At 35.3% G+C, this 22,754-nt stretch overlaps 1 protein-coding gene across 1 annotated transcript in view; it reads right to left on the reverse strand.

Annotated features, from left to right (window-relative positions):
• LOC146592046 (gamma-2-syntrophin-like) overlaps positions 1 to 22,754 on the reverse strand; it is a gene marked incomplete at its 3' end in the record, with an annotated part of 199,668 nt that overhangs the window by 64,557 nt on the left and 112,357 nt on the right. The window contains exon 2 of the mRNA XM_085311736.1: positions 16,448 to 16,585. Within this exon, the coding sequence (XP_085167862.1) occupies positions 16,448 to 16,585 (138 nt within the window). The remainder of the gene's footprint in view (positions 1 to 16,447; positions 16,586 to 22,754) is intronic.

Genomic DNA, 22,754 nt, shown 5'->3' on the forward strand with positions numbered 1-22,754 from the left:
CCTTGGCAGAAAATGAGTAAATCTTGTGGGCAAACATAGTGCAAATTTCAGTGACAGGAAGTTGAAAATGGACATATTCAGACTACAGACACAAGACATTTTAACCCTTTTCTTAGGGTAAATCATAATCGGAACTTAAAATAGTGACTATTTCTTTTTAAGAATAATATGGCCTTTAGACCTTAAAATGAAATATTTCTTTTTTTTTAATCTTTATTTAAACCATGATCTATCATGTTACTTCACGAACACAAAGTTAATTCAGTTCTAAATGTAGAATTACTAAAATCCTCACGGGCTTTTTATGACACTATCTGCTATAATATCTGAGCTCATTTGTATAAACGAAATTAAATCTATCACAAGTAGCCTAATCTTACACAGTAAGAATGGAGGTGCCTGAAGATTAAAGTATAATTAATACTGTTACTGATGCAAAATGCCTATATACTACTTTTTTCTAAGTATTTAATATTTGTATGAACTTTATCTGTTTAAAGAAGATATGAAGGCAGAATTCATGCAAAATGATGAGAGTTATCCAATTCACTGTATCTTATGTCTGAGCATATTTCCCATGGAAAGACAGTATATATACATGGTTCATTGAGAAGACTTCCAGAAACATCATGCAGCAGAATCCACAAGTATAGTCTTGTGACAGGATGCAACAAGTTGGTAATGTGGGAAATAATTCCGCTGGTACTTCTCCCAGGGGAGGATGACCATGTTTTTTCTTGAATCCCCTTCTTAGAGCTGAGATCCTATGCAGCCAAAATGGTGGAAGATGCCATCAAGTAAACAGATCACCAGGCTTTTCACTCCAAGGAAAAGACTCCAGAAAGTCTGATTCATCAAGTGCAAGATGACACATCTCACAGGAATCTCGCTCAGCCCAGAAAGAAAACAGGAAGCAGTCTGTAGGTTTGATCCCCACATGGATACCAAAAACATAGGGAAATGTAGAAAATAAGTTCTAGAGATAAAAACTAGGTTGCAAGGATAGAAGTTGGAGACCTGGACTTATATAGGAAGATTCTCTAAAACACTTCCAATACTCCCTACACGACTAAGGAGACAGACAAGGCTTTAATGCTTGCCTGAAAAGATAACTCAAACAATATGGATTAACGTTGATCAGAAACTGAAGGAATTTTTGAAATAAAGACAGCCTGTTCAGGAGGCACAGACTTCATCTGCACTGTAAATAATCCAAAACTGCTGGCACTTAAAGTTCAGGAAGGCTGTAAGTGAAATTTTAATCTCTAGGACTAGGAAAGAAGTACAGAAGTGCATTATTGTGGATTATGCTTGTATTATGGATAAAAGCAGAGAAATTCTGTATTCTCAAGTGAGGGGTTTCTGGACAGATGAAAAAAAAACAGTAACGTCAGAATGCAAACTATTATAAATATATATATGTAGTTTATAGTTTATATATATAKAGAGAGAGGAAAGGTAAAATAGGCTGCATAAACAACAGAGTAAATGCTCTGTGAGAAAGAAAGAGCTTAGACTCAAAGGAAACTAACAAACTAACTACTTCATCAAATAAAACAGAATCTCTATGGATTCCAAGCTAAACACAAGCAAGATTCTGTGTTAGGATGGTAAGAGTCAACGATGTTGGCAACAATAACTGAGATATGCAAAGAGGTGATAAAAATGAGAAATGTAACACCAACAGATTTAAATTAACCTCATATAGATCAGACAAATATTACATCAGGATATAATGCACTCAATAAAATCTAGGTGTCAGTGACTGCTTAAGGGAGCAGCTGCTTAGGGAGCTCACAAGATTGAATGCAACACTTGCTCTAGTCTTGAATACCACAAAGGATCTAGTTTTTTTTTGTTTGTTTGKTTKTTTTACAACTGAAAAGCTACTCTGTAGCAGCAACCACTACCTACTGTAGATTCAACATCTGTGAGAGCACCAAGTCCAAAAATTTCACTGCAATTGTGATCTCAAAAGAATTATGCAAAAGTAAGAAGCAGCTTTTTATTCCTGCTACTAAAAAGGAACATAAAGGACAAAGTTAAGACGTCTTCACAGGCAGTGTGAAGACTACTTAAGAGTAGTTAGGACTAAATGTGGTTTAACAAAGCTTAACAAAGAGAAAATGAAAGCAGCATGGCTAAACAGCAGGATAAGAGAGGTTATCAGACCTAAGGAGCGGACATCATGTTGAAATGAAGATAAGAGAAAGGAACATAGGCAAATGAATTATAAAAACAGAATCAGGCAGCAGAAGTAAAGGGAGTTCAAAGAACAACTGACAAAATGAATCAAAGAAGAATCAGAGAATCAAAATGCATCAAAAATAGTTATAATTATTCGAATATATCAGGAGCAGGAGGTCTACCAAAGAAACTGCAAAGCCAATTTATGATCAAGATATAAAAGGAGAGAAAATAGAGCTGCTGGAGGGAAGATAAATGAACACTTTTCATTAGGGCTCACTATGAAAGAAAACAGAAATGTTCCTCCAATACTCCTTGTAGCATAAATGCATGGATCTGTATGATTTTGAAATCACTTTAGGAGTAAATTGGCTAAATGACAGTAACAAATCACTTTAGTTAGATACTGGGATTATCATCACTGCTTATACCTGAGGCAAGAAGAATGAATGAACCTGGAATATCTGCAGAAGGATCTCATTAAGTAGTAATTATAAAATAGCAGATAAAAGACAATAGCAGGTAAATGTTAATGTATCCGTACTACGTGATACTTGGTGGGAATGGTCCATGTTGTAACTTTTTTATCTGTACTACCTGATACTTGGTGAGAATGGTCCCTGTTGTAACCTTTTGATGTCTAGAACAAGACCACTGTGTTAAGCGGAATTCAAGTAAGTAACTAACAAGGTCTTGGAAATCTGTGAGAAAGAACAGTGACTGGTTACATATCGAGTCTGTGGCTTCCAGCCACAGAATCACCATGAGAAGCAGTCAACATGAAGGTCAGAAGTTGCAGAGTAATGAAATAGCGACCCCCAAAGTCAAATGTGGCCCTTGAAAGAAGTCTGCAGGCGTGCGCAGTATCATAGTCCGGTTATGCAACCGGGGCGGAGTTGGGCTAGACTCCCTGCACTTGTTGGCCCCATGTGCCAGGACTCCTGCCTACCACAAATAATGATAAATACTGGAATTTTTCTGAAGAAGAGGGAGGCTGCTACACAACAGAGGGCCATGTTGCCTCCTCAGGGATGCCTGAAAAGATTGTGCCTGCTGACTCTCTCATCATGCAGACGATTGGGGCAAGCACTGGAGTGGTCCTTCTCGAGATTACCATCAGGTCAGTCTGTCTGTAAGTATCTACTAATAAACTGCTTGCTACTAAAGAGTGTTTGTGTGCGTGTGTGTGTGTGCGTGTGTGTGTGTGTGTGCTGGCTTGCCAAACTGGACATTTGGCCCCCGGGAATCTAACTAGAACAGTTAATGAGATTATTTTTTTCCTGAAAAAATTACAAATATAAAATTAGGATTGGTTCTAAATCAATTATTTCTATAAAGGAGTCAAACCTTGCGGTTAAAATAAATGGTTCCACAACATCAGTTCAGTGTTCAGTAATGGTCAAAAAAAACAGATCAAATTTTAGGAAGTCTAAGCAAAAGAATAGAGATAAAATATATAAATGAATATACGTGTGAGTGTGTGCATATATGTGTGCGTGTGTGTGCGTGTATATGTATATATATATACACAGTAAACACACACACATGCACAAGTATACATACATATACATATACATATACATATATATATATATATATATAAAATTATACCACTGTAAAAATCCAAATTTCACCCATCCTTGAATTATTTACACCAATTTGGTCTCTTCATATGTAAAATTGCTGGAAAAGATTCAGAGAAGGCCAATAAGGATGATGGAAGGACAAAACAGCTTCTGTACACATAATAACAGAACAGTTGATAACTCCTTAGCCAGGAAAAGAGACAGACTGAGTGAGGATTAGGAGGGTCTTAAAAAATGCAAATAGCACTAGCATTTGCTATTCTTCCTTGCATAGGAAGACAGTGAATAGGAACCAGTTTTTATTTTCTTTTCCAATATATAAATTAGGAGGCATCAAATGATACTGTTAAGAGCTAGGCTCAGAATAAACAAAAAACAGTGATTCTTTGTGCAATAAGTAGTAAATCTATAGAGTCTGATGAGAAAAAAAACATCTTGATGATGMAAATCTACATGACTTTAAAGGGAGACTATATTTAAGAATTGGGGTAAGATTCTGGACATGATATTCTCTAGCTTCTAAGTTTTAAGAAATAGATTGACCAATACCAAAAGTACCAACACAGAAGGAGAAGAGAGGTTTACCKAAGTGCATAGTAGGCAGCTTCACATGCTTGTATCTCAAGCATTCTGTGACTAATAGCCTAGCTGTTTCATTTTGACTTGTTTGCTGTAGAAATGTATTTATTTTGGAAATGGGCTTTCTCTTTGAAAAGTTAATTGTAAACATGAGTAGACCAGTAATATCCTCACTGTTGTAAAGTTTTAGCGTTGTATGGTCGGTATTTAGTCACAAAATTTTTTAAAATAAAATGTTTAGTTTTTCCCCTAAATTTATAGTCAAAGAATCTTTTTAGAAAAAAAATCACAAAAATACAGTCACTGACAAAGCCTGGTTAGGACTGTAATTTTCTTAATATTACAGAATAATGGGATTTGCAAGATTAAAATTATTTCTATTTCTTTTAATATACAGCACTATAATAATATCAAGAGGTTCTAAGGACCAACATATCTATCTCATAAAAAAGGTATCACTATACAGAGCTTGAAATTTAAGATGACAGGCAAAAGCCTGTAACAGAGGGGTAAAACAAGCAAATGGAGAAGCTGAAAAAAAGCCTAAATCTGAACATAAATCCTAGCGCAAAATGATGGGTTCCAATCTTGGTATCTCTATTAAATATGCCATCTATTTCTGGAAAAACTAAAATCATTAAAAGGGTATAAAAGGAAAAGTTAGAAAATGTAGATATATAAGATGAATTCTTCCTGTGAATTCTATTTCAGGTTTGAATAGAAATAAAATTCCTAAACAGTGTCTCTTTGTTTCAAGAAACCAACGTCGACTTGCAAGAACTAGCATATAGAGATTGTATGCAGATTTGAATATTAGCCATTTGTTCATTTCAAGTTTTGCACTTTGTTCTTGCTGCCAATTAGATATCCAGAGTTAAAATATYATTTCCTAGAATTTTATAAGTGCACACTGCAGATGGACAAGACCCTCTGTGAAACTGTGTCCAACTGCCTATTAGGGAAACAGTCATAGAGCACAGAACACAAGCAAAAGGATAAATAAAAAAAAAATAGCATCTTACGGTAAAGCCAGTATTTAATTCTCTTAAAATGTAACAAAAAGACACAAAAAAACAACAAAAAAGTCCTGTAAATGCTTAAATGGAAAAAGAAAAAAAAAAAAAAAAAAAAAGCAAGCAGTTTTTTGTTGATGCTGTGGAATTGACAACCACTCCCATACATTAGAATATTTCCCTAGGCCTAGGTAGCAGATTCTCCATTCATTTTTGCATTCTTCCCAGATTTGTTCTTGTTCGATTTCAAACAGTCCCTTTACATTTACCCCTAATCAATCTTACTCAGTCACAGCTTCATCTATGGTACTTTCAACTCTGTGATATAAACTTCTAAATTAGTTTTTGAAAGCTGACCTTTTACTCTTGTAAGCCTACATGACTGTCTTTAATGACATATCTTCCTAAATGTCATGGTTAAAACTAAAATTCTTCAATCAACTCTTCCTTTATCAGTTGTCATAATTCTTTCTTCTCCATTACTCAGCACTTGAAAGTCAATGTTAAAAGAAATCCAGTTGTACTTGCCAGACTAAAACTTTTGTCTTGTTCCAAAGCACGGAAACACTGGAGTTCATGGTTGTTCACTATAAACAGGTTTAGATATGTTCAAAGACAATGGAACTGCATTTAAGAAAGCACTTTGCTTTTGATGAAAGACTAACATTAGTAATCATCACAATAAAAGCAAAASCAATTTCTAGGCAAAAAAAAATCTCTTGTAGCTTCATAAGCGAAAGGGTAGAGTTAAGCTAAATTTTGTGGTTAGGAGTAATATTTAGAAGGGATCAACTTGTTTGTCCCTCAGTCACTATTATGCTCATTGAACAACATTTGCTCTTCAAGGAGGCCAGAGCACAACCAGTGGGTTTACATCTTGTCATAGTACATAGCTCAGAAACAAAGGTTTTATTTCAGAACAAAATCTTGTTCCATGCACAAGGGCAAACAACTGCAATGCATAAAAAAARCTGTTCAAGAGATGAATAAGCAGAAAGAATTTTGCCCCAGCCTAAGATGCTGGCAGGCATAGATCACAGATGAAATCAGATTTGGGCAGGATGCAGTTCAGTACTTGTGTTGCTTTCAACAACCTGTAGATCTCCAAAACTTGAAGAGTAAAAGCAGTATCAATACTATATTCTTTGATTAAATCTGTATTTTTTTGCTTACACATAGTCYTCAAAGGTATATATAATACATATAACTAAATAGATGAGGGAGCTTAAAAGATATCAGTTATTAATGTTGAAAMAGACAGCAGCAAGGCAGAAACTTTCAGGAATTCCAAGAATGATGCTAGATGAGAATATTTTGAAAATGAAATGCAATGCAAACTTGAAAACATAAACACCAAGTAAAAGAGCAAGAGATCCATAACTAGAGAAGAGACTAGTTGGTAACTGGAGGTGTAAAGTGGAGGTTGTAACAACTTCCATTGCTACTGAAACTAGCTTTTAATACTAGCTACTTTTCAATAACGTTTTAATCCACTTTTGAAATCTTTGTCAAAAATATATGAATGACCATCCTCATTTTAAGTATATTTCCCTACAAAGAAATCATAAACTCTGACTCACAGACCTAACTCCTGAGAATGATTGGAAAATATCCAATAATTTTAACAAAGTTTCTAAAAGAGTATCTAGACCTGCCTTATAATACTTTTAAAATGTATTTTCGGGGAACTATGTGGTCAAACAYCTGTCTTATAGTTATCAGATAGCTCTTGACACAGGTGACCTATTACGTACTTTTAAAATACAACAGTTTGACAGAGAAGTTTCTCTCTGGAAAAGCTTTTTATATGTTTGTATCCATCCACATGCAGTGACGTGAACGGAGCCTAAGAGCCAATGTCAGAAGTCAGTTGTAGTTTTTGGTGCTGCCTGCTGTCTGTCATTGAACAATCACAGCATTCAGTTCGGTGTTTTGTCACAGGATTTTACATCCACCCGTCAATGTCTGCCCCTTATATCATCATTACCAGATTGTCAACATCCAGTACTGGCACTCAGGGAAGGGGATCCTTCATTGTGAAGGATATTCTATTTGTATTTTAAATAACATGGTGGTGGTGGTGGGAGAGATTTCACAAGGAGGTACTTGAAACTTTCCACACAATTTGATATAAAAGGATATGTTTGGGAGAAGATTCAGTATGTACCACACATCCTTTTTCTGTACAAGTCTGCTAACAAAGTTTAACAATGTATGTATTACTTCTAAATATCAAACTCAACCACATCTTAGGCAATGCTGGAACATTTGAAATGGCTCTTTCTTCAGATCTCATTAAAACAAAATGAAGGTCACCAACACTTTACTCTTTTCATTACCATTTAATCAGTAAATGTATGAAAATAATGATCTCAGTGCCTATAAAAGTAATATACATAAACATGCAGGCTTGGGCATTAGAATGCTTTCTAAAAAAGTGCATACAGCAAAAAAAAAAAATCTAGAAAAAAAAAGAGTAACTATCTAAATAACTGTGCGTTATTATGGAAAAAAATAATAGGCATTTTACTATTTTGTATCCAAGACAAATTGTAACAACGGTAGAAGAGGCCAGCCAGTACTCATGACCATGCGGCAGTTAAGATGGGTTGGACCCATTTGTACTACAGTTAGAAAGAAGCAGAGAAGAATGAGGGAGTAACTTTAGGGTAAACAACCTGTTGGTCGCAGTGAAAAGTGCCCAGGCTGCCATCGCCACAGCGCGCAGAACCTTCCAGAAGGGCAGCGCTCCTCCCCCACCCCAGCAACAGCCAATGGCCAGGCGCTGCAGGGATGTGAGCCAATCAGAGCCAGGCATTCTCTGCCCAATCCCATAACCGGGGCGGCAGGGGGCGCCACAGGAGGCGGCCGAGGGCTGGCCGCGGCCAGCTGCTYGCCTCGCTGGGAGGATGCTGCACTGGGCCCGGTGTCCTCCAAGGCCGCCCAGTCTGCCCCRCCATGGGGCAGGGAGGTCGTGGGCCATGACACTGGCCCAAACAGAGTCCTCCTGTTGCCTCCCCCACTGTTGGCTCTTGACCATATAGCTGTGAACATGCTTTGGTACCTGAGCCCATCTAGCCTCCATGTTCCCAGTTCCACCTCAAACCATGACACACTATTACCTTAAGAGCAAATAGACAATACCTTAGGCAAGGTAAGTAGCTAAAGAGCAAGCTAGGAAAATGCAAGCAAGGAAATCGTTCATTGCTGCATTGTTCATAGTAGTTCAAAGTCTTTGTTGTTTTTATTAGATAAAACATATTCCCAATTCTGTGGTTCTATCAGTCCTTTACTGGGAAGACTAATCTCAAAAGACCATCTTAAGATGTTGGAAGTAACACACAAAATTTTTTTTTTTCAAGTCATACTGCAGGGTGATGATACAAAATGAAAGCCAGTCTTAAACAATATTACAGAATTTACCAGCCAATCCCTTGGGAAATATTTAGGGGAAAGGAAGAAGCAGAACAAGAAGGTACAATATGAAGAGTTAAAACCTGCCTCTGATGAATGCAAGGAAAGAAATAGCATGACACAAAAAGGGATAAGAAGATGAAGACACTTAAGATACCAGCCAAATCTTATCTTTTCTTATTGCTGAAACTGTCACAAGGAAGTTATAAGATTGAAAAAAATGATTGAAGGGACAGATGCTGCGAGAATGTAAGACCCAGTAAAATGTATCACTAAATGCAGACATCCAGGAGAGAACAAGAATATGTAAAATCTTTCTTTGGGGAGATCATCGAAGATAAGGATTTTCTCAGCTCACACTCTCCACTTGTCTAGTCCCAGAGCTTCCACATCATACTGYCCTACATATATATAATATTCTGCCATATATTGAGATTTCCACTTAAACTCAAAACCCTCACTGCTCACTTAGCARCACACTAATCAGTGGTCAGTCTGCCTGTTGTCCAACCCTCCTCCTAGGAATGAGGATTTTAAACTACAGAAGGGACTGCATTTGCCAAAATTCTATCAAGGCAAAAGTCAGAAGAAAAACCATGCCTGGGAGAAAGAGTGTACATGACAGCCATAACTAGGTATGGACTGGATTATGATTTATCTCTGACTAATACAGGCATCCATGATAAGTATCATTCAACATTTTAGAAGAATTGTAGTGACAATACCTAGGAATGGAATAGAGAGGTTCCTTGCTCCAGTACTTCGTAGTCCAGGATCAGAGAACAATTAAATGCCAAGAAGCACTGAGTTTTGATTGCTTCCTTATTGACTACTATTACTGTTAATGTGTCCCACAACCTTTATGAAAGACTATCAGTATACACAAATCTTAAGAAACCAGTGAAGGTTTCACCTAAATTTCACAGTAAGCCGCTTAGACTGAATCTCCCACATTTATGTATTTCCACTGGTTGTTAATCTAGCTCTTTTGGGAACTGTACCAGCACCTTACCATTAACTAGGTAAACTGTTATATAATGCAATGAGTAATAAAKGTAAAGGGTTTTCCATGTATTGGGGGAGGTTGCCAATCAAGGAAGTATTTTACAAATAGAATTTGTTATACTGTTGGTTGTAACATGTTTAGGCTTCAGGAAAAGCTTTTTCTTCAAAGAGTGGCTGTACAAATTCTAGTCCTAAATCCATATCATTTTAAAAATACTGTTTTATAATCTTAGAAATAGTTTTACAGTCTTAAAGACATTAATTTTTCAAGAAGCAGAGTAAACTAAGGAGAAAATGGAAATAAGTCAAAAAAACTCTAATAAGAGAAAGGCATGCAGTAATCCACCATGACCATCACAATGCCTCATTCTCCAGTGTCATRAAGAGAAGGTAAGCTGTAATTAAAGACAGATAAACAGAAAGCAAGAGAATACTGTGAATATAAGAGATAGTTGGAACTTTAAATACAGGATTTTTGTACAGGATGTCATCTTTTCCCCAAAGGAACAGAAAAAAAAGTGAAGCTATAAAAATTGTCTGAGGCATGTCAGGACCAGTGGAGGTTTGTACAGAGGCAAAGCAAATCCTCTCACATGCAAGCCAAGATCTGGGACAGTTGTAGACAGTCCTTACTAAGTATAATATAATAAGATATTTTTATCAGTTTATCTTGTTATAACTGTTTCTATTACTGTAGATCAAAGTCTTAGTTCATTTTTTGATAAAGTAAAATGAAGTCACTCATTCTATTTTTAAAATCTGCCACCTAAAGGAAGATTATAAAGAAAACTGAACCAGATTGTTTTCAGAGGTGCACAATAGAAAGATAAGAGGCAACAGTCAGAACTGGCAGTAAAGGAAATTCCATTTGAGCATAATGGGAAATAATTTCACAGTGGAAGTGGTTAAGTACTAGAACAGGCGGCCTGGTGAGAAATGGTAGAATCTCTGTCCTTGCAGATACTGTAAACTTGAGTGGACAAGGCTCCAAGCAACCTCACTGAACTTGGAAGCTACCCCTGCTTTGAATAGAAGTTAAACTAGATGACTCCAGAGATCCCTTCCAGTCTAAGTTATCCTATGACTATTCTAATAAAGATGACTCTGATAAACCATAGTGTAGTTCATTCTTCAGGGTGAACTCCATATTACAGTTGTCTCAGCAACAGTATTGATACCCATATTGGTATAAGTTCACAAGAATCTTCAGGATCGTCTTTACTTTGGGATGGGAGCTATCTCTGGGAGGTGGTAAGAGAGGATCTGGGACACAGACTGATCACAGACTGAAAAGTGACAAAATAGATAAAGCCTGTGCAGATCATCTGTAAATCTGGATTTTCAAAGTTGCTAGTTGTTATTATTTGTATGGGCCCCATGGCAAGATATATTTCTTTTCCCATTAAGCTGATTTCTTTCAAGTAAAAAGACATCCTATAACAAGAGTGACAGCAGAACACAGCTGTTCTTTAGCTGAATAGTTTCACTGTCATTCACTGTTACATGTTGGCAGGTGTGAAGGCAAGGATGAACAATAGAGGCTGCATCCATTGGTGTCCTGTTCCATAACTAAAAGTGCTTGTTTCCACAGAGTCAGATATTCTAGCTATTGAAGATTTTAAACTGTTGCACCATTTTTCACAATATATACAGTAGCAGTWTACCAATCTTGACATCTGTCATGGCTCCCATATACAGCAGTAAATAAATTTAAATTTTAATAAAGGATGCATATATCTGTCTGTCTGTCTGCCTGGTAACAACACAAAAATATCGAYGCTACACTGCTCTTTTTTCTATCTTGTTGGTAAGAGCAACCTCAGCTGCTAGATGAGAGCTGCTCTCTCTTAGGGAGAGAGGTGTTTTTTTTTTGTTTTTTGTTTTTTTTGTTTTTTTTCCCCAGGGATAGCCACAGAGTCCCTTTTATTCTTCTCATCTGTACATTTATTACTCTTTTTGTCTATGCTACTTACTTTTTTGTCTTTAATAATAAACCAAAGCTTTTTTTTCTGTCATGCTGCTGAGTACTCATATTTATTACTTATTTTGTGACATAAACTTTTAACTGTTCTCAAAGTGACAGCAGCAGGATCTTATGATCTTTAATAATATATCCTAAGGGATTATTTGATATCTGTCTTCTAAATAACTAGGTCAGCTTCCCAGAGTATAGAAAACAAATAACAAAAGGTTAAATAATGTATTTTCTCCATACAAGATATCTTATTTTCAAGAGGAAAAGTCTATCTTTAATCACYAGCTTGGTATTTCCAAACAAATAGAAATGTTAATTATTTGCTCTTATGTCAAAATGGGCACTGGACAAACAGTAATATTAGTAGATATATAGTAGTATTACCTAGATAGGAATGTGCTTGGGTTACAAAGGAACTTTTAATACAGAACCATTCTCTATTGGTTTCCTAAAAGAACATTCTCTTCTGTCCTTATTAGCATCGGAGTTTTAAAGAAAAAAAGTCATAGCAGTCTCATCAGGGATTTAAACTGTACTTTCAGATACTTGTTTCTATTTTTTTGGATCAACAGAACAACCAGTCTCACCATATTTTTGTCCCTATTCACCTACCTTATTTCAATGTGGCAAACTCCAGGTAGAACAAAGCTTGTGAAACTGGATTTTGCACCCAGGATGTGAAGCTTTTGTCATTCTAATTATATTAGTTTCCCATAAGCCTCTAAAGAGTCCTTTCCAATTAACAAGCTAAGAGCCTGCATCAGAAACCTATTTATCCTACCACAGATCAAGTCAAAGACAATTCAGCTCTGTGGTAGGGACTGATTAATAGTGATAAAAAGCTRTTTTTTTTTCTTTCTTTGCAAATGGACTTAGCAGGGTAGAGTCACAGAACTGTAATACAAAGGAAAAGAAAAAACAATGTTTACAAAAAGTGAAGAGGCATAAAACTGGGCTGACAGCAGGAGAAGTGAAATAGCAATATACAGGAAATTAATTTTAACAAGTAGAGGAGCAAAAAGTTATAGAAATATCACACCTTAGTAAAGCGCGTCATATTATGAAAGTATAGAAACAAATGCCTCYCTGTTTCTCCTTTAAATAATGGATTCTTTCCCAGGCCGTCATACAACTAATTTGCTYCTGAGAGTATTGTTATACTACTCATCTTGAAAAAAAAAAAGACTGTTAAAAATGCTTAACAAATGCTTAAAAATATTTAACTTCAATATGCAACTTCTGTCAATATTTTCAAATTTTGCTTTATGAATGATCCTCCCATACATTCTTCTTTTTCCTACAAATGAGAACCYTCTGAACTAAGTCTTCATGAGTTTACAGTGCTTGGAGTTTCCAAATGTGAACAACTGAAACACTTTGTTGGAAGGAACRTGTATTTAATAATATACATAGATAATCAAATAATATATAATCAAACACTGAAAACATATTATTTCCCCCACTGGCTACAGAGTTAAGTACTGTCACAAGTAGATACAAAACTTTCAATATTTTCCCATTCACATATTCCACTAATAAAAAGCAACTCTAAAAGAAATTTTTTTTTCCTCCTACATATTTGAGATGATTACATAAAGAAAGCAAATGAATTATTTCTATTCTTGTTATAAAAGAACTAGTKTGATGAATGGTGCAGAATGTGTGCAAAATACAGATTAACTATGAATAATAAAAAACAAAGGCAAAATATAGGAAGGAGGAGAATAAATCAGTAAGACAATGTGATAGTCTATGATTGCTATAGAACTGCCTTTCAGGTTACAATTTTCTATTAATATATTGAATAATGTATAGTCATATAGAGAACAGAAGAAAAAATATTTTCTTGAAACACTTAGAACATTTATGTCTTCTGAATTTATCTTCAAAATTTTAGAATTATGAAAGAGAGTACTTGAGGACTACCAGCTATTATTTCTGCCTTTGAGTTCCTCTATACTGGTAATTTGTATTCTGTAAAAACTAAAATGTTCATCTTGACATTCAATTGGCATTTATTTTAAAAGCTAATGCTCCAGAAGTTTCTATTTGGTTCAAAGTAAACCAAAGAAAATATTGTCATGAAGCCTTGATTTAATCCATTTTTCTCATTTGAGTTTGACAACAGAAACTCATGTGGATTGAAGATAACACTTTCAAGAAGGGACAACTTGAGGAGATCTTGAAAGGGACATGGAAAAGCAACAGATTAAGAGCTTCATAATTTAGATTTTAGAGTCTTCAGCAACAAAACTTATGAAAACATTCAGGATAACTTAGGAATGATGTAAACAACTAAACGTTTAAAGATTAAGATTTTCAAAACAACTCAGTTTTTCAATTTATGATTTCTATTATATAAATTCAATGCATTTGCTAAAAATAAATAAATARATAAAACACAAATTATAACAATATGGAGAAAAATAGAAAAATGTTATYTTGTCCATTAAGGGAAACAAGGAACAAGTTCAACAGTAACATCAAAGTAACATATGCAGATGAGAATTAAATGAACTTAGAAGAGTCTAAAACTATACTATACTATAGTATACTAGACAGCTTGAGGAAGACCCAGTTGTTTGTGTTTGTGAAAYCTGATGTTTCAGTGTTTTTCTGGAAAGGTCATCTTGGCAGAATTACCCATGTTGCCTACCAACAGTATAATGAGGAAGAATTCCTTCTTAATTAATTTACTATCCAGATCCACATAGTATTTTGCAACTCAGACCTAGATAGCCATGTGAACTGTATTTGAAACTCTCTCACTTCTACACATTAATGTTACTTCTATACTCTGGAAAAACTTTTCTGACATAGTCCTAGCTTATCCCTCATCTCTAGGCTTACCTATTTTTAATTGTTACTGGTCGTGAAATACAACCTAAGCTTATTCAGCTTATTTCATACACAGTGGCTAAATATCAGAGCTCTGGTACCCTACAATGACTCTTACTTTCCAGATCTTTTTTCAAAATCCTGCTTTTTATCTTAAAATCACAAACACTATCAAAGCCTGATTTCCTCTCCAGTCTTCCACCAGGAAATACTACTTAGGGAACACATAAAAAGTAGCAGTAAGGCGCATGTGGCTTGCCTTCTTTACTCATTATAGATGATCAATATAGATACAGATTTGATACTTTTTTTCTTTTCAAATACAACTAGTCTGTGCTGATTCAGTCAAGAACAAGCTTAGAATTAAGTAAGAATAGAATTTCAGTTCTTCTTCTATGAAAGTTTTACACAAAGCATCTAGATACCAGACCAGAGCGATCATGTATGCTTATATGTTCAGACACCATGAATTGCAGCCATACAGCATTTTACTACGGCTTTTGTAACCACAATTTGCATACAACTTACCAGTGCTACCAACAATTTCTGTAGTTAAAACCATTTTCATGCTTCTCAATGAAATGGGAAGTATATGCAAACTGACAATTTTGGCTAAGGCTTATATTTATTTCAGTAAATCTACCAGAATGGAACATGCTTTTTATTTCACTAAGTGGCCTTATACTAGTTGCCTGCTGATGCAGTCTTTTTGCACATTTTTAAAAGCAAGTCATGTTCCATTGAATTACACAGACAAGGTTTGAAACCAGTATATAATGTTTCTAACTTCTAAAAGCTGTTTGTTTTTGCATGATATTATGCAAAAAATATATTCACTGTGGCAGAAATGAATGTATGTATGCGTTACATAAGCAGACTCTTTCTCAATCTCATGCACGCACACATAAAAATGTTAATACAGATACCTCTGTATACTGGCGCTCTACCTATGTATGGCTCTTAATCCTCAGCAGGATATCATAAACTTACATGATGTCTCCTAGTGCTAGACTTTATGTTAGATGAAATGTGCAGTACAACAAGTAGTAGGCAGAAGGCTCCATTTTTGCAGTCTCTCTGAGGAGGCTGCCGTGCATTGTTCGTTCTAGCAAATACCAGCATGGTGCATGAAGTTCTTATTACTCAGCAAATTTGGAATACCTACACTTAGTTTGAAGAGAAACATTGTTCATATGAGGAAATAAAAAATACTCTTTGGGGATGTCCAAAACATAGGCACCATCATTGTACTCCTTATACAAAATGCCTCTGCATTTTCTTGTAACAATATTAAATGGTGATACAGAAGATTTTTTATAGCTTAGGGACACCATGCATATGCTGACACTGAGGAAGCCCCATCTGTGCACAAAAAAAGAATTAAAATGAAGCAAGTAAGTATCTGTGAGGTGTTCTCCTAGCCAGCTCAATGCCCTTGAACAGACAATTCTCAATATATCAGTACATCAGTGAAGAAAAGGCCTTGTGGTATTAATTTACTCTTAAAATGCCTTTAGTTGGGAATACAGATTTTTCTTTCTTTTTCTTTTCATTTAATAACCTAACAGTATGTGGTGGAAGAATACTGTAGTCTYGATGTTTATAGATTTTTAATTTCTTGTAACGTCATGCCAGAATAAAGGATGCATAGCACATAGGTAAAAAATAAGTTATTACCTACAAGAATATACAGAAAAGAATATATCTGCAAATATACACAAAAGAAAATGTTGAGCATTACATATTTTCTGTTACCCAATAACATCTCTTGCACTCCAACAGCATATTCTGATCTCTGTAGAAGACATTAAAATATASAGTCAAAAACACAGAGATCTAGAAGCACTTACATTTGCACTGTGATCACTTCCACTAATACAGACGACATCTTGTTTTTGAATTGTTAATATCTCTTTTGTAAGCTTCAGTCGGATGTCATAGGCATTTTCAGATACTTCATCATACAACAATGCAATACCAGTTTTAGTCTGTGAAAACAAGGCACAGAAATAGAAACAAAGATTTTAATTATGTGAACACTTCATAATGATAAATAATAACCTCTATCCCATTCAGTATGCAAAATGCATGTAAATAAGCATTCTTTATAAAAAGATTAAACATAAAACGCCTCTTCTGTCAAAAGACATCTAAATGGTCTTTGAAGTAAGTATTAATATATATAAAAACATTCTCCATTATACTGTTCAACAAAGGATTTTTTACTGTAGCAAATTATGTTTATTTTTAATAATACAGCTTATATGAATTCATATTAGAAGCAGAATGTATGCACGTGTATATGTATATATGTATGCACATGTACTTCTCAGTTTCAACAAGAGGTAGAGAAGTGTAATATAGTTACTGACTCAAAGTTGTTCCTTCCACTGTCTCAGGAAAAAATATGTAGCCTTCATAAATGTCACCTTTAAGATACAGAGTTCTAGTATGGTGCAAAATTGTTTTTATGCAGTAAACCACACATGTGCATACTGCAAACATATAGGTGTTACAGGTTTTGGTTTGGTTAAGTCAAATGGACATACATTTCTGAAGTTACGTCATCACCAGAATATTAAAGTCTATWAGTTGTCAAGTATTTTTGTATTAAAAAAGGTAAAATCTAAAAGATAGCTTGTAGCCAGAAGAAATGATTAGCCTCAAAGTTTTCTACATAACTAACAGAAAAGAAAATCTGTTTTGACTTTTGATTTACTTGCATATGCATAGATTTCCTACAGAGTCATGGAATTAAAGAAGAAGCATGCCCTATACACTGAATGAATGCTCCTCAACTGATTAAAAAAAATTATAACAATATTTCCATTACTATAAAGATTAAGCAGAGAGCTCTTTGGTGATTGTTAGTGAAAGCTTTTGGTCTTTAAAAAGCAGGATCAGTTCAAGCTTAAGGCACTTATATTTAGATGTCATGTAGCTCTATGCAGAAAGAAAGTCCCAAAGCATCCATTATAGTCCATGGAAATGGAAAACAGCCTAGACAGAATTCAGTTTACCCTTACAGAGCAGCTGTGCAGTTGAATTGCTCATTAGTTTCTCCTTAGTGCCCCACTGCTGCCATTTAAGACACTTCAAGATATCCAAGACAGCATGTACATGTGTGTGGCTCCCTGGGAAACCTAGGTCCTTCTAGCTGGAGGCTTGGGCAGATCTCCATGATTATAATGAGATGCAGACAACTTCATGCTAGTTGACGTCTACCTGTAGATATCTTAAGCTTGAAATTAATCTCACCACAAAGGTTTACAATGTGGAAATTCCCATCTAGGACAGCCATTTGGATTCTGTAAAGCCAGTGGTGAGAAATAAACACTTCTGGAGCTTGATTTATCTGATCTCTTTTTTACACTCATCTAGGATGAAACAAATTGCATCATAGCTCTCTACTTCAACTTAGAAAATAAACATAAATGATGACCCAGACACAGGTGTCTAATTCTGSTCAGATGAATCTTGCCCCTAATGTCTGCTAGGAATGCCTAAAGGAAAAAAAAATGTTCAGTGGGAGCGTAAACTTTAATTATTCTCATTYGTTTGTAAACTGACATTTTGTATTCTTTAAGTTTCAATATTTTAAAAATTCCAGTATGATCAGATGATTTATCAATACAATTTTATAAATGACAGCATATGAAAATTGTGTCAACACCATCTGCTTAACAGATGGCTATGTTAGAGCAAGTGTTTTTAAATAGTAGAATGGCCTTGCACAATCACCTTTCCCACATTTTGCTTCCATTCAAAGGTTCTGCATCGCATCACTATTTCACCCAGCCTGGCAATCTTTGCTGATATGCCAGATTATGCTTTACAGAAACATCTTGAGAGAAGAGAACACGTATATAATATAAAATCAGAACATACTACTGGCTAGTAACTGTTACCCATCTTTAGAAGTAATACAATGAAAAAAACCTGAGCTTTTATTTGTAACAGCCCATTAAATAATGAATGAATCACTTACAGTGAGTGATTAAATATTTTAGCATTTTCTATCATGCTATTTAAACTGAAAGTCTCACTGAAGTTCATCTATTCCTATTAAAGTGAGTACCTACTTCACACTTTATCTTTCAATGTGATCTAAGATGACATGCAGCAATACCCTATTTGCTTTCAAAATCAATAAGATAAATTAGATTTTTCTCAACCTTTCAAATATGTCTTTTTAAATAACTATAAATGGCTGTGAATTAGAATTCAGAACATTCACTTGTTCCTTCTTTGTGTTAAAGAGATGTTACAAGTAACTCTACATTCATTAGGCAGATTCCAGTATGGACAAAGTACTTCTTYAAAGAAAAATATTTTAATGGCAATTAAGTTTTTGCATGTGCTTGTATTTACAGCATTTAAACTGTGCTAGATTTGTCTTGATTTCTCTTTTTTAAGTGTCTTTATAAAGTAACTGTTTCAATAACTGGTATCCAAAAGTGAGATTTGAAGAGTAAAAATATCTCCTAAAAATGACATAGTAATGTTAGAGACCATACACCAAATTTGTATGTGCTTTGTAATAAAAGAATGCACAAAGTGCCCAGAGAGTTCTAGCTCAATAGGATTTAGGTACTTATAGTGAGTAGTAAGGGAATATGTGTTTAAATTCATTAGAGCAGATGAGGAAATTAAATGTTGGTCACCATRCCAATATATACCATCCTAGTAAGTTTTCTAGACATTGGCCACAGGAGAAGGAAAGTGTGTRTGGTGTGTGCATATATGTATGCAGAGAGAGGAAGAGAAAAGGGCGAACAGCAGCATACACATCACACTAGTCATGACATGTAGGAAAACGTAGTCACTATACTTTGAAATCAGAAACACTGAGGCTTACTTTCTTGAGCAAACTCAAAAACTGTCARTACCACACAGAAGAAAAGAGCACTTTCTAGGGGGAGCTAGAATTGCAGACGAATCCTTTTATCAGACTTTTATTGTTCACTACTCAAGGCAGGTCCTCTATCAGTGTATTTGCTTTAAAGTGCTCCTTATTCAGCCTAATTTTGGGGACCCTACTTAAATTATCATAATTCTCTCAGCGCACTGTGTCTGCAGCCTAAATATCAGAGCTGTGATTTCTGTTTCAGAGTAGACATCTATAGGCCAAACTTTGGTCTTAGTGGCATAAGTATTTGCCTTCATTACTTTGATATTGAAAAAGCTTGCAAAAAATCAGGCAGACATAATGTGTAAAAGTGGTGTTAAGGTGTATTAGGTCTTCTTTTACAGAAACTATTTATTTGTTTACATATAATTGTTTCTCAAACATAATACTGAATTAGAGCAATGTTTTTCAGGCTTTTCATGCTAGTAACTATTTCATGTAAAAAAAAAGTTTTAAACTCTTTTACATAGATTTAGATTATAGAACTTTTCAGTAATTCAAAACTTCTTTCTCTTCTTCCCTCTGTCTAAATGGCTTTTATCATTTATGGTCACTATTGTGGCCAACTGAATGGAGTGTCTTTAGACCTGTAAGAAAGTTTATCATCTGGAGTGTCCCTTACTGTATCTAAAAAATACTCTACTGTAGTGCACTGAGTTACACTGGTCCTCCAGCAGAAATCACCATTTGCTGATTCTCATCTTTATTAAATATATTTATAGCTTCAGTAGCACAGCAGTTTGATTTTCAACTGGTAAAAATACATTTCTAAATAAGCTTTTTTCATTTGTAAAGAAAATTCTTTTAGCATGATACTTAAATTTAACTTTTTAAAGTGAAATTCCACATTATAAATAAAAGTACTTTATGAATAATTATTATAGCTCAGAAACAGTGATTAAATTCTTTAATCTGGTTTTGAAGGTTTTCCTGAAAACTTAACTATGTTGAAATTCAGTATCTTGGTGATTTACTGATCTTTGGGAGGACATGTGAGAAGTGCAGTCACTAATGTTTATCTTATGTCACTTTAAATTAAGCAGAAAGAGAATTTTAGATTCACTGTCTGTCCCACAGTCAGTGCTCTCACCATTAAGTTAAGGAAGACTTAAATTTACCCTCTCATAACTGTTCTGATATATTTTAAACACAACTTCTACTATTGTGACCAAAAGATAAAGGAAGGCATTTTCTCAGAACARGACAGAATTCAAATTTGAAATGACTTCGACAAATACAAAAATGATTTTAACAAATAGAATGACACATCATAGAAAAAAAGTGGAAGGTACTACACTCTATGAAGAATAATCAGTTGCATGTTATTGGGAAAACTTGTACCATTTCCTCAAGAATGGAAACAGATAATCACTGCCAGAATCAATGGAAAAATGTTAGCGTCACTATCTTGTTGCGATAAAGGCAAACACGGGTCATTTCTGTGGCTCTGCTTTTGGTTCTCTCCAACTGATTTGCTTCCCTTCCCACAACAAACGATAGAGCCCAAAAGTGAAAATAGCACTGCTGCCTTGTAGTACAAAATTCCTTAACAATGCTGAGTACGAGGGAAAATTATTTCATACCCATGAAGTAATCCATTACCACAGTGTTGCTTTTAATACATCCCAGTAATTTGTTTCTTTTTATACAGTATTGTGACAGTGCTGATTCATGGCGATGCTAGAGAAAAGAGATAATAAATTGAAAAGACGCAAGAACAAAGCAAAAATTAAAAATGAACAGAGATCTGGAAAATGGACTATATAAGTAATTCTGCATGAATTAGGGCTGTTTACCTTAAAGACACAACAACAGGGGATGATGACARTTTTCAGGTACTTCAAAGCATATTACAAAGACAAATGGAAAAAAAATAATATCTGSTTTCTTTAGCGTATTCTTACTGCAAGTAAACTGCAGTCCTCAGATTGCTGGGACAGATTATGGATTTTCATCACTGGGGGATGCTGAGAGAAATGAACAAGTGGTACAGGTACTAATCCTCTTTACATGGCAAAAATCCTGGACAAAATGATTTCTTTCAGATCTACTTGTCTATGATACTAATATTTAYGACTTCTTGCATATGACTGGAATTGTGCATCCTTGAAGAATTCTATCTGGCTTTGAAAGAGTATCTGCACTGAAAATCCTGTTGTTGATACAGGAGAGCCGTGAAAAATAACCAGAAGACCTAAAGAAGTTTATCATTTAGGGACCTACAAATGGACTCATGACATTCAAAATAGACTACRTTAACATTAAAAATTTTCATACCAGTTAATCTGAAGGAAGACTGTACACTAAAGAGAACGRTAACTTTGTCTTTCATGAACAGAAGATAATTCCAGGCCTGAGAGACCCTGGGTGTATAGGCTTTTTGATGGACCAACATGGAATAAAAGGATAAGGACAGCAGATATGTAGCCATCTCTTCTCCAGGCTGAACCAGCCCATCTCTCTCAGCCTCTCCTCATGGAGGATGTACTGCAGGCCCCAGCAATCTTGGTGATCTTCTGCTGCAATTCCTCTGGTTTAGTAACATCTTTCTTGCACTAGGTGGCCCAAAACTGGAGGGTGTATTCTAGATGCAGTCTAATGAGTGTCAAGTATAGGGTGATAATCACTTCCTAATCTACCGGCTGTGGTCCTACTAATACAGTCCAGCATTCTGTTGACCTCTTTACGGCCAGAGCTCACTGTTTGCTTATGTTCAGCTTGTTGTCTACCAAACCTCAATGTCCCTTCCAGCAGAGCTGCCCCTCAGGCAAGTAGCCCCCAGCCATGGGGGCTGTCTTTACCCTGTCATTGCCAGGGACCCTGTCTTCCCACATGCAGGACTTTTAATTCATCTTTATTGAATTTCATGAGGTTCCATTTCTCTAGCTGGAGTCTCTGAATGGCATATGGGCTGCACCCTCCAATTTATTGTTACCTGCAAATTTGACAAGCAAGCTCTCCACGACCTCCCCCAGGTTCTCTAATAAAGATGTTAAACAGAACAGGTCTCAGGATAGACCCCCAAAGAACTCCACTTGCCATAGGCATCCAGGTAGAGTACAACCATTAACCAATATGCTCTAAGTAGTTTTTTGCCCATCTACTTGTCCACCCACCCATCTAGACTAAATCCCTGAAGTCAGAGGCTACAGCAGTAGAGTAACCTCTAGTGGAGTATTTCTTTCCTTGTGACAAAAAAACATCATAATTAAATCAATAATCATAATAATAATGTTAATAATAAAACT

Source organism: Rhea americana, unplaced genomic scaffold (assembly GCF_003343005.1).
Source record: "Rhea americana isolate MKP2758 unplaced genomic scaffold, rheAme1 scaffold_349, whole genome shotgun sequence".
Classification (NCBI taxonomy): Eukaryota; Metazoa; Chordata; class Aves; order Rheiformes; family Rheidae; genus Rhea; species Rhea americana.